General features: G+C 45.3%; 1 protein-coding gene across 1 annotated transcript in view; it reads right to left on the bottom strand.

The window, feature by feature from the left end:
- Window positions 1–14656, bottom strand: part of DNAJB13 (DnaJ heat shock protein family (Hsp40) member B13) — a 40828-nt gene that overhangs the window by 494 nt on the left and 25678 nt on the right. The window contains exons 6-7 of the mRNA XM_077451271.1: window positions 14481–14594; window positions 6739–6815 (exon numbers count right to left, since the gene is read on the bottom strand). Of these exons, the coding sequence (XP_077307397.1) occupies window positions 6739–6815; window positions 14481–14594 (191 nt within the window). The remainder of the gene's footprint in view (window positions 1–6738; window positions 6816–14480; window positions 14595–14656) is intronic.

The raw sequence follows: 14656 nt of genomic DNA, 5'->3' as shown, positions 1-14656 counted from the left end.
GCCCTGGGCCCTGTCATTGTTGAGGGGCCCAAAGCAGCTGCCTCATACTTGCCAAATATCCCAGTTTAAATTTTCCTTGAAGTTTTAGCCCTGTTGTTGTGTACAGATGACTCACCTGCAGACTCTGTGTTTACATGTAAATAACTGGCATTCATATGTAAATAGCAGTGGCATTACTAAGCAAAGAGCTGTGGCCATCTGCATTGATATGTAAATAAAGGTGGCATTCATATGTATATCATGCTTCCCTGAAGTGAGAAGATGATGTCCTGTAACCTCTAGCAATCAGTGAGCAGTATTACTGTACAGTAATCTCTAGCAACTAATTAACAAGCAGAAATCATTTGCTGTAACCTCTAGCAACTAATCAGTGAGCCGTAATGTGTGCTGTAACTTCTAGCAACCAGTCAGTAAGCAGTAATGATATGCTGTAACCTCTGGCAACCAATCACAATTGCTGCCTGATCTGATGCAGTAAACTGATTTTAAGTCCAGCTTCTATTTATTGTATGTCTCAGAGCAGGTGGAGAGTGAAATTGCATGGGAGGGGGCCCCCAAAAATTTTTTTGCCCGGGGTCCAATCAATATTAAAGATGGCCCTGAGTTGAAGACCTTTCAAATAATTGTTGGCAGCGACGGGTTACCTAAAGGAATGAGCAACCGGTTACTGAGAATGAGACATGGCCAGGGTCAGGATGTGTGTGAGGTTTGAATTAGCCACAGCTCACATAGATCCCGCCCCTATGTGCAATTTATAGTTAGGCCTCTTCCATGTGGGCCTTGTGATGTGGCAAAAATGTGAGTTTTAGCTGCTTTTTGAACAATGCCATAACCCGTGCCAACACGCTAGGTCCCTGGTGCCCAATATGTGGCCCTATGGTATACTGTATGTGCGGCCCTCAGATTTCAGCAGCCTGTAGTGGGAATATTGATTAGAGTAATAGCACTGATCTCTACTAGTCTCATGTAACATCTTCTCAGCTTTGTATTGTCTTCTGCAGAATATCCCCAGCCAACCATGTATCCTGTCCTCACTCTCTGACCCTCATTTCCTCTATTAGATCTGCAGCCTCTGACAGTCCTCTCAAGTATTACATATATTGAACATTATGTGTGGCCCTTTGATGATGTCAGGGGACGCATCTGAAGCCCCCTTTAGCTCATAAGTTGACAACCACGGTGTTAGGTCATTAAAACAATGCTGGTCAGATAGGACAGTATACACCTGCGTCACATTAACACTTTTAGGGTATGTCCCCTTCTTTAGGTTTTGCCACAACCTGTCACCTCCATTTATGGCAGGGGTGACCAACCATTGGTCCAGGGGCCACATGTGGCCTGCGGAGCCATCTGATGTGGCCCACGACCTCCTGCTCTGGCATGGAATAGAATAGAATACTGTTATTAAAGGTCAGTTTATTACTAAAATCCCAGTGTATATATGGGCATATCTGTTCTGCAGTGGTTACTGGGCTGCTTTCAAAGAAATCCGCAGATGCAGAGCAGTGCACCTGTGGGTTACCTGCACTGAGCCATACACTTCTGTTATTACCTGCGAGTTTGAGCTTTCTGAAAGTGCACCAAATCTGCAGAATATAATAGAAGTCTATTGCAAAGTCCAGAAAAGGCAAAAGTACACTGGGTTGCACCCGCGGTGCAGGTAAACTGCAGTGCATCAGTGTGAAAGCAGCCATGGGCCCCTTTCACACGGTCAGTCCGACCCAAATGGACCCTCCATTCACCCCTAAAGGAGTGGCAGATGTAAATCGACTTTTGCCCTACCTCCAAACCGATCCGGCTGTGTCCATGTCCGCTCTGCATATGCAGAGTGGACACAGACCTGCCATCCGCCTGCTTCGCTGATTGTGGCCCATGACCAGTTACCAAGTCGCTTAACCACTTGGTTCCCACATTACGTCTATTGACGTCATGGGGTTTTCGGTGGTTATATCTAAATGATGCCTGAGGCCACAGACATCATTCAGATATTGCCTTTTTCAGCCGGCGATTCCCTACACCATAAGAATGATCATAGCGGCTGGTCCGCCGCTTGATCGTTCTTACGGGCGGCGGGAGGGGACGCCCCCCCCCCCTCCCGCCGCCCTCTGGTGCTTCTACCGACTCACCGTTTCCATCGGTGAGTCGGTCACAGGATCCACCGGCCCCAGCAAGTAATCATAGAGATTTCCGGCGGACTAGATTGTCCCCGGAGTCACTATGATCGTTCGGAGGCCGGGCGCGATGTTATGCTAGTAAGCCAGGATCGTTTTTTTTTTTCATTCTTCCCAGCCTAGAGGTGAGATGTGGGGGTCTTATTGACCCCATATCTCACTGTAAATATGTCCGATCATGCCATATTCCTATTACAAGGGATGTTTACATTCCTTGTAATAGGAATAAAAGTCATCAATTTTTTTTTTTTTAAGTGTAAAACTAAAAAAAAAAAAAAAAAATGAAAGCGCCCCTGTCCCCGTGAGCTTGCACACAGAAGTGAACGCATATGTAAGTCCCACCCACATATGAAAACGGTGTTCAAACCACACATGTGAGGTATCGCCGCGAACGTTAGAGCGAGAGCAATAATTATAGCCCTAGACCTCCTCTATAACCCAAAATATGTAACCAGTAAAAAATGTAAATTTAAATACACTAGGCCGAAAACCGAAACCGATACCGAAACAGCACCGATACCGAAAATGACTGTTTTTAAAAAAATATTTTTATACAGGAGATGGTCAGAGACTGCGGACATGGTACAGGTGGTGGTCAGAGACTGGGGACATGGTACAGGAGGTGGTCAGAGACTGGGGACATGGTACAGGAGGTGGTCAGAGACTGGGGACATGGTACAGGAGGTGGTCAGAGACTGGGGACATGGTACAGGAGGTGGTCAGAGACTGGGGACATGGTACAGGAGGTGGTCAGAGACTGGGGACATGGTACAGGAGGTGGTCAGAGACTAGGGACATGGTACAGGAGGTGGTCAGAGACTGGGGACATGGTACAGGAGATGGTCAGAGACTGGGGACATGGTACAGGAGATGGTCAGAGACTGGGGACATGGTACAGGAGGTGGTTAGAGACTGGCGACCTGATAAAAGAGATAAGTGCAGCCAGTGTTGCCCCCAGTGATGCAGCCAGTGTTGCCTCCAGTGATGCAGCCAGTGTTGCCCCCAGTAATGCAGCCAGTTTTGCCCCCACTGATGCAGCCAGCTATGCCCCCACTGATGCAGCCAGCTATGCCCCCCACTGATGCAGCCAGCGTTGCCCCCACTGATGCAGCCAGCGTTGCCCCCCACTGATGCAGCCAGCGTTGCCCCCCACTGATGCAGCCAGCGTTGCCCCCCACTGATGCAGCCAGCGTTGCCCCCACTGATGCAGCCAGCGTTGCCCCCACTGATGCAGCCAGCGTTGCCCCCACTGATGCAGCCAGCTATGCCCCCACTGATGCAGCCAGCTATGCCCCCACTGATGCAGCCAGCTATGCCCCCCACTGATACAGCCAGCTATGCCCCCCACTGATGCAGCCAGCGATGCCCCTCTGCAGTGAAGAGAGCCATCTGGTTGAATAGAGCGCCGGGAACATCACAGCTTTAATTTCAATAGCTGTGTGTTCCCCGTCGCGCGCCGTCACACACAGCCCCTCCCCCTTGTCCAGGCACTTTGATAGACAGATCACCCGTCCAATCTGGACAGCTATTGAAATTAAAGCTGTGATGTTCCCGGCGCTCTATTCAACCAGACGGCTCTCTTCACTGCAGAGGGGCATCGCTGGCTGCATCAGTCCTGCGCTATTCACCCCCATCATGGGAGGCACCAGGGGCGGGGTGGGGGCGGAGTTCCGCCCCCAGGCCCCGCCCCATTTTTGGCTCAATTATCGGCCATTTTTTTCTTTCGGCAAATTTCGACGGCCGAAATTTCGGTGCATCCCTACAAAATAGTGCAGAGAAGGTACAGAAATGGCCAAACCTCCAAAGAGAAAGGGCCTCTAATCCTGAACTCCCTGGGGGGATGCAAAACCCCTTATCAGGGACAAGGTACGCCGTAGTCTACCTAGGCCGATGCCAGGTGGACCCCACTCCTTAAGGATCTGCCGAAGCCCGTTCACCAAGTAATTGGTGAGAGGCTCTCCCAAAAGAGAGACCTCTCCAGGGACAGGCAAAACACTAAAAAGCCATAGAACCTCCCCCCAGACATCAAGACAGCCCCCCCCCCCCCCGATAACCTGCACCTCCATCTCTGTGCGAAACACAAAAATACAACATATGTGCAGTATAAAGGATTATGAAGAATAAATAATGACAAAACAACAAAAAGTGCTATGTGCAATACAAAGCCTGGTGTAAAATTTGTCCTGGCTGGCCAAAAGGGCCATCCAAGAGATGTAGTGCAAGAAAAGTATAAAGTGATGTGGCCTAGTGCCAGTGAAGAAACACCATGGTGTGGGTGGTACAACCTATGATGTCTTTTCTGGCACTCCTGGGATGCCCCCCCCCCCCCCCCAGGAGGCACATTACTGGGAGCTCCTTGCACCTTCCAGCCCCAGGCCAGACATTGATCACCATACTTAGAAACTTATTGACTTAATGTGACTTATTGGCTTGATTAATACAGCTATGGCTCGGCTAACTGAGAATAGGGACGTTCGATCAGCTATGACCCATCAGAGATGGGATTTGCAATACAGGAAGGAGCAGCTGGAGGAGGAAGGCACTGGAAGAAAGCCAGGATAAGGCCCATGGACCCAACTCTCTAGTAATAGCCAACCCTACATTAGTGGGGCTTGAAATAACAATATTTAAAGGTACTATGACACCCCACCCACTGCATATAAAACCAAAATATTGTAGAAACGACTATTTTGTATCACGAATAATATAGAAACATAGTTCGGGCAAAGCAAAAGCATGAAGAGGTCCCTGTGCATGGACACAGTGGCCTCATTGATTCCCATGGGAATAAGTGTACTTAGTAGGACCACTGGAGGCCCCATGAGTATGGCTCTCTAAAGGAATCGGAGGGGGCTGCAGTGCAAATGTGCAGAATGGCTGCTGGAACAAGGTTTAAAGCGGGAGTCCGCCTTTTTTTTTTTTTAAAAGCCAGCAGCTACAAATACTGCAGCTGCTGACTTTTAAAATAGTGACACTTACCTGTCCAGCGCGCCCGCGATGTCGGCACCCGAAGCCGATCTCTCGATCATCTCTCGGGTGCTGCCGCCACCATCTTGGGTATGGGAATCAGGAAGTGGAGCCTTTCGGCTTCATTTCCCGGTTCCCTACTGTGCATGCGCGAGTCGCGCTGCGCTATAAGGATGGACCCGCTGCCTCTGGGATCTGTGTGTTTCCCAGCAGGCAGCGGGGGGACTTTCGGAAAGGGGCGTAGATCTACGCCCCTTTCCGCAGATATCTATGCCGGAAGTGGGTGCAGATACCTGTACTGTACAGGTACCTGCACCCCCCTCCCCCCTGAAAGGTGCCAATTGTGGCGCCGGAGGGGGGGAGGATTCCAATGAGCGGAAGGTCCACTTTAGGGTGGACCTCCGCTTTAAGGGAAGTATTGGACCAGATGGGATGCATTTGGGAAGGGGGGGGGGGGATGGGCAGGGCCAGACATACCATTGGGCTTTATTGGGCTCAAGTCCATGGGCCTCGCCCAATAGGGGGGCCTCACCCGTTTACGTTTTAAATATCTTCATATTCGTTACAATTTAATTATCATTTTATTCATTTTTATTGCTATGATTAATCTCCTGGTTCGTTTTTAATTATTACATTGTTTACTGTGTAGATGGTTGTTTCCACACATCCAGCCACTTCCCTTAAGCCTCATTATGTTACTTGCCGATTAATCGATTATGAAAATAGTAATCGATTAATTTCATAATTGATTAGTAGTTTCAGCCCTAATTATATATATATATATATATATATATATATATATATTTATATTTCTCAGTTTATCCAGAACTGTGTAGCTCTAATACATAGCTTTGCATGTATCATTTTGTTCTATTTAAAGTAATGTATAGAAGGTAGGGCCCGGAAGTGACTCAAGCCCAGGGGCCCCCACCTCCCTAAGTCCTGCCCTGGGGGTGGGCATTCCTTAAAAGGACACCTCGATCCAAGGGTAGAGCTGCTGCATCAAATACTCATATAGCTTACACAGAGCTGGTGAGGGAGATGAGGCAGGAGGACAGGTTTGTGAAGGAGAAGAGGTTCAATTTAATCTGGGCTTGGATTGAAGAGCCCTATGTACAGTGTAAGGTTAGGATCCAAGGTGGGTCCCACAGGGACACAGGACTCAAGGTAGCCACAAACGCGCGTGTGTGTGTGTAATATATATATATATATTATTATATTTAATATTTATATATTAAGAATAATAAAAAAAAAAAAAAAGTAATATATATATATATATATATATATATATATATATATATAGATATATATAGATATATATATATATATATATATATATATATATTTTATATAAAAAATAAATAAAACTATTCAATTGATGATTTAATGATGACTAAAATATTTGCTCTGAATGAGCTTGCGAACGCTTGCTGATACCTAAACCAATCGACATATGAATGACCACCTTATATTAACAGATACCTGCAGGTATCACAAGGTCCCTGCGCTTAGTACTGCTGTTATTTTAAAAAGTATTTTAGGCCCGGCTCTGACTCACTTTAAACATCAACTCTTTGTACTTTGGGTCACCCGTACTTACTGCACAATATCATTGATGGGGATATTCAATATTCTCTCGTCTAATGTCTCGACTTCCACAGTACAGCCGATCAGTGCCTGGAACACAGCAGGAGAGATCACTATTAACACTGTAATACAACGCCCCCTGCTGGTCAGAGTCCTAAATACAACAGGAGGAGAGATAACTGTTAACACGGTACTACAATGCCCCCTGCTGGTCAAAGTATAAAAAGGTGCAGCGCTGAAATATCAAAATTGTGCAAATATTTTACAGATAAGAGTTTCTACTGGCTAAACAGAGATCCCAACCCATCCATCAGCTCCAGGGAATTATAGTGGCTTGTTGGTCAATGCTGGCTTGTAGATGGGTACTTAGTTATGAAAATATGGTATAATATGTCTATCGCATCTTCTTTCCTTCTAGAACTCTGTGCCGATTTCCTGAGTCTGGAGACCTGCTGTGCCCATTATGAGGGGCTCCCACCATCCCTGTACTGAGTTCCCGGATCTGTACACCTGCTGTGCCCATTATGAGGGGCTCCCACCATCCCTGTACTGAGTTCCCGGATCTGTACACCTGCTGTGCCCATTATGAGGGTCTCCCACCATCCCTGTGCTTAGTTCCCAGATCTGTACACCTGCTGTGCCCATTATGAGGGGCTCCCACCATCCCTGTGCTGAGTTCCTGGATCTGTACACCTGCTGTGCCCATTATGAGGGGCTCCCACCATCCCTGTGCCGAGTTCCCGGATCTGTACACCTGCTGTACCCAGCATGAGTTGTTCCCACCTTCCCTACAATGAGCTCCTGGGAGTGTACAACTTTTGTGTGGGGCTGCCACCATCCCTCCAGTTCTCAGGTTTGCACCTGCTGTACCCATTATGAGGGTTTTCCATTTTCCCTGTTCTTAGTCTCTGGGTCTGCCGTGCCCGGGTCTATACATTTGCTCTGTCCATCATGAGTTGTTCCCACCTTCCCTACAATGAGCTCCTGGAACTGTACAACTTTTGTGAGGGGCTACCACCGTCCTTCCAGTTCTCAGGTTTGCACACCTCCTATACCCATTATGGGGGGTTCCCACCATCCCTGTGTTGAGTTCCTGGGTCTGTACACCTGCTGTGCCCATTATGAGGAGTTCCCACCATCCCTGTGCAGAGTTCCTGGGTCTGTACAACTACTGTGCCCATTATGAGGGGTTCTCACCATCCCTTCCTGGGTCTGTATACCTGCTGTGCCCATTATGAAGGGTTCCCACCATCCCTGTGCTGAGTTCCTGTGTCTGGCACCTGTTGTACCCATAATGAGGGGTTCCTAACCATCATTGTAGGGAGTTCCTGGGTCTGTACAACTGCTCTACCTACCATGAGTTGTTCCCACCTTCCCTACAATGAGCTCCTGGAACTGTACAACTTTTGTGAGGGACTTCCACCATTTCTCCAGTTCTCAGGTTTGCACACCTCCTGTACCCATTATGAGGGGTTCCCATTTTCCCTGTGCTGAGTTCCCGGGTCTGTACACCTGCTGTGCCCATTATGATGGGTTCTCACCTTCCCTGTGCTTCTACACTCCTACCCCTTAAGTTGGCCATAGATGAAACAAAATCTGATCGGTTAAGCAGGGAGTGGCCGAAATTCAATCCATGTATGGGCATGTAGTTGTTCAGAAGTGGATCTACCAATCTACATCTGTACAACCGCCCTGCTGGAAAATTTCCCGTTCACTGCAGCAAAGAACTGGAAGGAACTCTTTTGGTGAGATCTCTGCTCTGAGTTCCTGGGTCTGCACACCTACTGTGCCCATTATATGAGGGGTTCCCACCATCCCTGTGTTGAGTTCCTGGGTCTGCACACCTACTGTGCCCATTATATGAGGGGTTCCCACCATCCCTGTGTTGAGTTCCTGGGTCTGCACACCTACTGTGCCCATTATATGAGGGGTTCCCACCATCCCTGTGTTGAGTTCCTGGGTCTGCACACCTACTGTGCCCATTATGAGGGGTTCCCACCATCCCTGTGTTGAGTTCCTGGGTCTGCACACCTACTGTGCCCATTATGAGGGGTTCCCACCATCCCTAAGCCGAGTTCTGGGGTCCGAGTGTCAGGGGATCAGAGGAGACCCAAGGTCCAACAGATGCTGCTGGCCAACAGAGGTGTGTGAGGTCGGACAGTTGTCTGACCAGTTACCATCAAGCGTCACGTGAACTCTGACCCCCTGATTGGCCAAGCCGCAGTGACTCCCATAGTTCTTTGCTTAACAATATAGCAGTGAGAGGATTTCCCAGAGGGGGAGGATCATTCCTGTAAGAGATGTATTCCTTACATAATAATATGAATGAGAAATGTGACAGATTATTTCCTTCTAGGTCTCTCTCCGGACATCCTGAATAAGCTCATTGTCCTGCCCAGTAATGACCCCTCTCTTCTTCTTTTTATCACGTTACGCATTTTTTTTCCGCTGTTTTACTGTATTTTTCACGCTGCTTTCCCCCAATGACCCATTTCTGCTGATCCGGCTCCCTGATCTGAACTCTCACATTTTCTACAAAAGTTCATTTTACCAGCACTGGCAGCAATGATTGTATTTATTGGTGGAGATCAATGCTGTTTCTCTAGCTTTTCAGCGCTGAAGTCCCGGGCCAAGATCCCACCAGGGGGTCCCTGTTCATAGAGTTTGTATGCTGTGCAAGTCACAGATAGGGGGGGGGGGTATACACATAGATAGGGGGGATTATATACATAGATAGGGGGGATTATATACATAGATAGGGGGGATATACACATAGATAGGGGGGGTTATATACATAGATAGGAGGGATTATATACATAGATAGGGGGGATATACACATAGATAGGGGGGGAGGATATACACATAGATGGGAGGATTATATACATAGATAGGAGGGGGGGGGGGGATATACACATAGATGGGGGGGATATACACATAGATAGAGGGAGAATATATACATAGATAGGGGGGATATACACATAGATGGGGGGATATACACATAGATAGGGGGGATATACACATAGATAGGGGGGAGGATATACACATAGATGGGAGGATTATATACATAGATAGGAGGGGGGGGGGATATACACATAGATGGGGGGGATATACACATAGATAGAGGGAGAATATATACATAGATAGGGGGGATATACACATAGATGGGGGGATATACACATAGATAGGGGGGATATACACATAGATAGGGGGGATATACACATAGATGGGGGGGGGGGGATATACACATAGATGGGGGGGGGATATACACATAGATAGGAGGGATTATATACATAGATAGGGGGATATACACATAGATAGGGGGGATATACACATAGATAGGGGGGATATACACATAGATGGGGGGGGGATATACACATAGATGGGGGGGGGATATACACATAGATGGGGGGGATATACACATAGATAGGGGGGATTATATACATAGATAGGGGGGATTATATACATAGATAGGGGGGATATACACATAGATAGGGGGGATTATATACATAGATGGGAGGATTATATACATAGATAGGGGGGGGGGTATACACATAGATGGGGGGGATATACACATAGATGGGGGGGTATATACACATAGATGGGGGGTATAGACATAGATAGAGGGGGGATATATACATAGATGGGGAGGGATGATATACATAGATAAGGGGGGGGGATTATATACATAGATAGGGGGCGACTCCCCCTGTATAATTGTTAACCACTTAAGGACTGAGCTCTTTTTGAGATTTGTTGTTTACAAGTTAAAAACATTTTTTTTTTTACTAGAAAATTACTTAGAACCCCCAAACATTATACATTTTTTTTCTAACACCCTAGAGAATAAAATGGCGGTCATTGCAATACTTTCTGTCACACCGTATTTGTGCAGCGGTCTTACAAGCGCACTTTTTTTGGAAAAAATACACTTTTTTTTAATTAAAAAAAATAAGACAACAGTAAAGTTAGCCCAATTTTTTTATATTGTGAAAGATAATGTTACACCGAATAAATTGATACCCAACATGTCATGCTTCAAAATTGTGCCGGCTCGTGGAACGGCGACAAACTTTTACCCTTAAAAATCTCCATAGGCGACGTTTAAAAAACAGGTTGCATATTTTAAGCTACAGAGAAGGTCTAGGGCTGGAATTATTGCTCTTGCTCTAGCGATCGTGGTGATACCTCACATGTGTGGTTCAAATACCGTTTTCATATGTGGGCGCGACTCACGTATGCGTTCGCTTCTGCACGCGAGCTCGGTGGGACAGGGTGCATTTAAAAAAAAAAAAAAAAAAATTATTAATTTATTTTAGCTTTTATTTTATTTTTTTACACTGTTTAAAAAAAAATAAAAAATTGTGTCACTTTTATTCCTATTGCAAGAAATATAAACATCACTTGTAATAGAAAAAAAAAAAGCATGATAGGTCCTCTTAAATATGAGATCTGGGGGTCAAAAAGTCCTCACATCTCATATTTACATTAAAATGCAATAAAAAAAATAAAAATAAAAAATAAAATAAAAAAATTAAGATCTATGGGCGGAAGTGACGTTATGATGTCGCTTCCGCCCTGCATTGTTATGGAGACGGATGGGGGCCATCTTCCCCTCACTCGTCTCCATACCCAGCAAGGGTGAAGATCCGATCGCCTCCACCGCTGCCAAAGGCTCCGGTAAGTGGCGGAGGGAACCCGAAGCGTGGCAGGGAAAGTGATCTTGCGGCGAATCCACCGCAGAGACCACTCTTATCGCAAATCGGACCGCCGGCTGAAGAAGAGGGTACCGGGGTTATGGCAGCTCACTGCTGCCATAACAACAATATTCCCCTTCAAAGTAGCGACGTATATCGGCGAGTGGCGGTCTGTAAGTGGTTAATATGACAAGAATGCTATATTAGAAATATTGTATGAAGGTTCCAATAAAAACTTAAATAGTTTTCTTTTCTAACTTAAAGACCAGACCTGTATTTTTTTCTAAAATATTACTTAGAACCCCCAAACATACATTTTTTTTTTTTTTTTTTTTTTTTTTTTTTTTTTAGCAGAGAACCTAGAGAATAAAATAGTGGCCATTGCAATTGTTTTTGTGACATGGTACTTGTGCAGCAGTTTTTTGGGGGGAAAAAAAATAAAAAATAATAATACACTATAGAAACCAATTTTTTAGTAAAATATAAAAGATGATGTTACGCCAAGTAAATAAATGCCTAATATGTCACGCTTTACAATTTGCGCTCATTCGTGGAATGACGCCAAACGACGGTACTTAAAAATCGCCATAGGCGACGCTTTAAAAATGTTTACAGGTTACCTGTTTAACCACTTAAAGTGTCATTTTTTTTTCATTTTTCCATCTATTAAATCTTCTGCCCTTGTTGTTGTTTTAACTTTGGCTAGTAAAACATTTTTTTGTTCCAGTAAATACCTTATACAGCCCACTTCCTGTTTGTCTGGTCATTAGCCTAGGCTTATGACATCATGCACAGCTCTCTCTCTCTGTGAGAGTTTGCCAGGAAGGGAGGAGGGGATGAGTCATAAGAGCGCCAATGAGAGCTGCAGAGCTGGAGGTGTGTCTGTGTAAATCCAGGAAGTGAACAGACAGCAGCTTCAGCTGCTCACCGTTAAAATGGATGCATCCAGATTCCGTGGAGGGAGATTTCTGCGGCATATTTGGCAAGTACAGAGTCACAGTATGTATAAAATAATATGCAAAGTGGTTGGAGAGAAGCTCCAGAATGGCAAAGATGTTTTTATTACAAATTAGGTGAGCAGGCTGCAGTTCCTCTTGCAGGAAGCCTTTTTCTGACACTTGTTGCTTACAAGTTAAAAATCTGTATTTTTGGATAGAAAATTACTTAGAATGCCCCAAACATTATATATATATATTATCAGAGACCCTAGAGAATAAAATGGCGATCATGGTAATATTTTATGTCACACTGTACTTGCGCAGCGGTCTTTCGATAGTAAAGTCAGCCCAATTATTTTGTACAATGTGAAAGATGATGATACGCAGAGTAAATAGATACCCAACGTGTCATGCTTTAAAATTGCGCACGCTCGTGGAATGAGGACAAACTACGGTTCTTAAAAATGTCCAAAAGGTGACAATTTAAACATTTTTAACGGCTACCAATTTATAGTTACAGAGGAGGTCCAGGGATAGAATCATTGCGCTCGCTCCAACGATGGTGGTGATACCTCACACGTGTGGTTTGAACACTGATTACATTTGCGGGCGCTACTCACGTATGCGTTCACTTCTGCATGCACAGAGGGATGGGGGCGCTTTCAATTTTTATTTTAAATTTTTTATTTTATTTTTTATTTTTTTGCACACAATGTCCCTTTAAAAAAAATTTTTTGGATCACTTTTATTGCTGTCACAAGGAATATAAACATCCCCCTTGAAGCAGAATGACAAACAGGTACATGATTATGCGGTAAGTGGTTAAAGTTAAGTAGGAGGTCTAGAGCTAAAATGATTGCTCTTGCTATAACGTTCATGGCGATACCTCACATGTTACATATGCTCGCTCGACCTACGTATACGTTCGTCTCTGTGTGCGAGTACCTGGGAACTGGCTGATTTAAAAATTATTTTCTTCAAATTATTTTTAACCACTTCATCCCCTGGAAGGTTTTACCCCCTTAAAGACCAGGCCATTTTTTTGCGATACGGCACTGTGTCACTTTAACTGACAATTGCACAGGCGTGTGACCCTGTACCCAAACAAAATTTATATCCTTTCCCCCCACAAATAGAGATTACTTTTGGTGGTATTTGATCACCTCTGCAGTTTTTATATTTTGTGCTGTAAAAAAAAATTTAATTGCAATAAGCGTATATTGATTGGTTTGCGCAAAAGTTATAGCATCTACAAAATAGGGGATAGATTTATGGACTTTTATTGTTTTTTCTGTTTTTACTGGTAATGGCGGCGATCTGAGATTTTTTAGCAGGACTGCGACATTTCGGCGGACAAATCTGACTCCAAGTGACACTTTTTGGGAACCGGTGACATTATTACATTGATCTGCGCTATAAAAATGCACTGATCAATGTATAAATGTCACTGGCAGGGAAGGGTTAACACTAGGGGGCAATCGGGGGTTAACTGTGTTCCTTGAGTGTGTTCTAACTGTGCGGGGGTGGGCTGCCTGGGACAACAAAGAGATCTCTGTTCCTGACCACTAAGAACAGCAGATCTCAGAGTTGTCCCCTGACAGAATGGGGATCCGCCTTATTTACACAGGCAGATCTGCGTTCTGCCTCTCCTCACCGCGATCGCGGGTGGCCACCCGACATCGAGTTCGCTGGAACCGCACGCGCAGTTTAGCATGCACGGACTGACGTATGGGTATGATACATCGGTCTTGGGCCCCCCTGCTGACCTGAGCCCTGGGGGCAGAGGACTTCCAATTTCAACTAACATAGCAGCCACCAGCACAAGGAAATAAGTGCCATCCCTTGTGCTGATTTTTTATTTATTTTTTATTTTGAATAAACTTAGAATTTAAAAATCTTTATCATTTTAAAAAAATAACTTCAAGATTCCTAAACTTCTTTGCAGGGACCTTCTTTTTCAATCCAGCGTTGCCAAGCCCTGATGAAGGCTTCAGAGCTCCTGAAACATGTTGATTGTTTCTCAGCTGCTGCGATAAACAAACTGGATTATCTGGATTGTTGATAAATATCTCGGCTTCTCTTCTGCAGATTACTATTTGGTCAGTAAGCGAGGCAATCTTTACCTTCACAAGTTCGATGTTCGCCGTGTAGATCAAATCATCCCCTTGTCTGATGAAACGCGGGTGAGGCTTCTCCTTCACTATGAAGACGATGTCTGCTGGGATGATGTTCGGACCCTAAAACAGCAAATGGACATAATAGAATGACCGGCAGACCTAAACCACCGCTTAGTTTATGC

Source organism: Lithobates pipiens, unplaced genomic scaffold (genome assembly GCF_037356315.1).
Source record: "Lithobates pipiens isolate NorthernLeopardFrog02 unplaced genomic scaffold, aLitPip1_a1.2 Scaffold_23, whole genome shotgun sequence".
Taxonomy (NCBI): Eukaryota; Metazoa; Chordata; class Amphibia; order Anura; family Ranidae; genus Lithobates; species Lithobates pipiens.
This window is presented reverse-complemented; position numbering and strand designations above follow the sequence as displayed.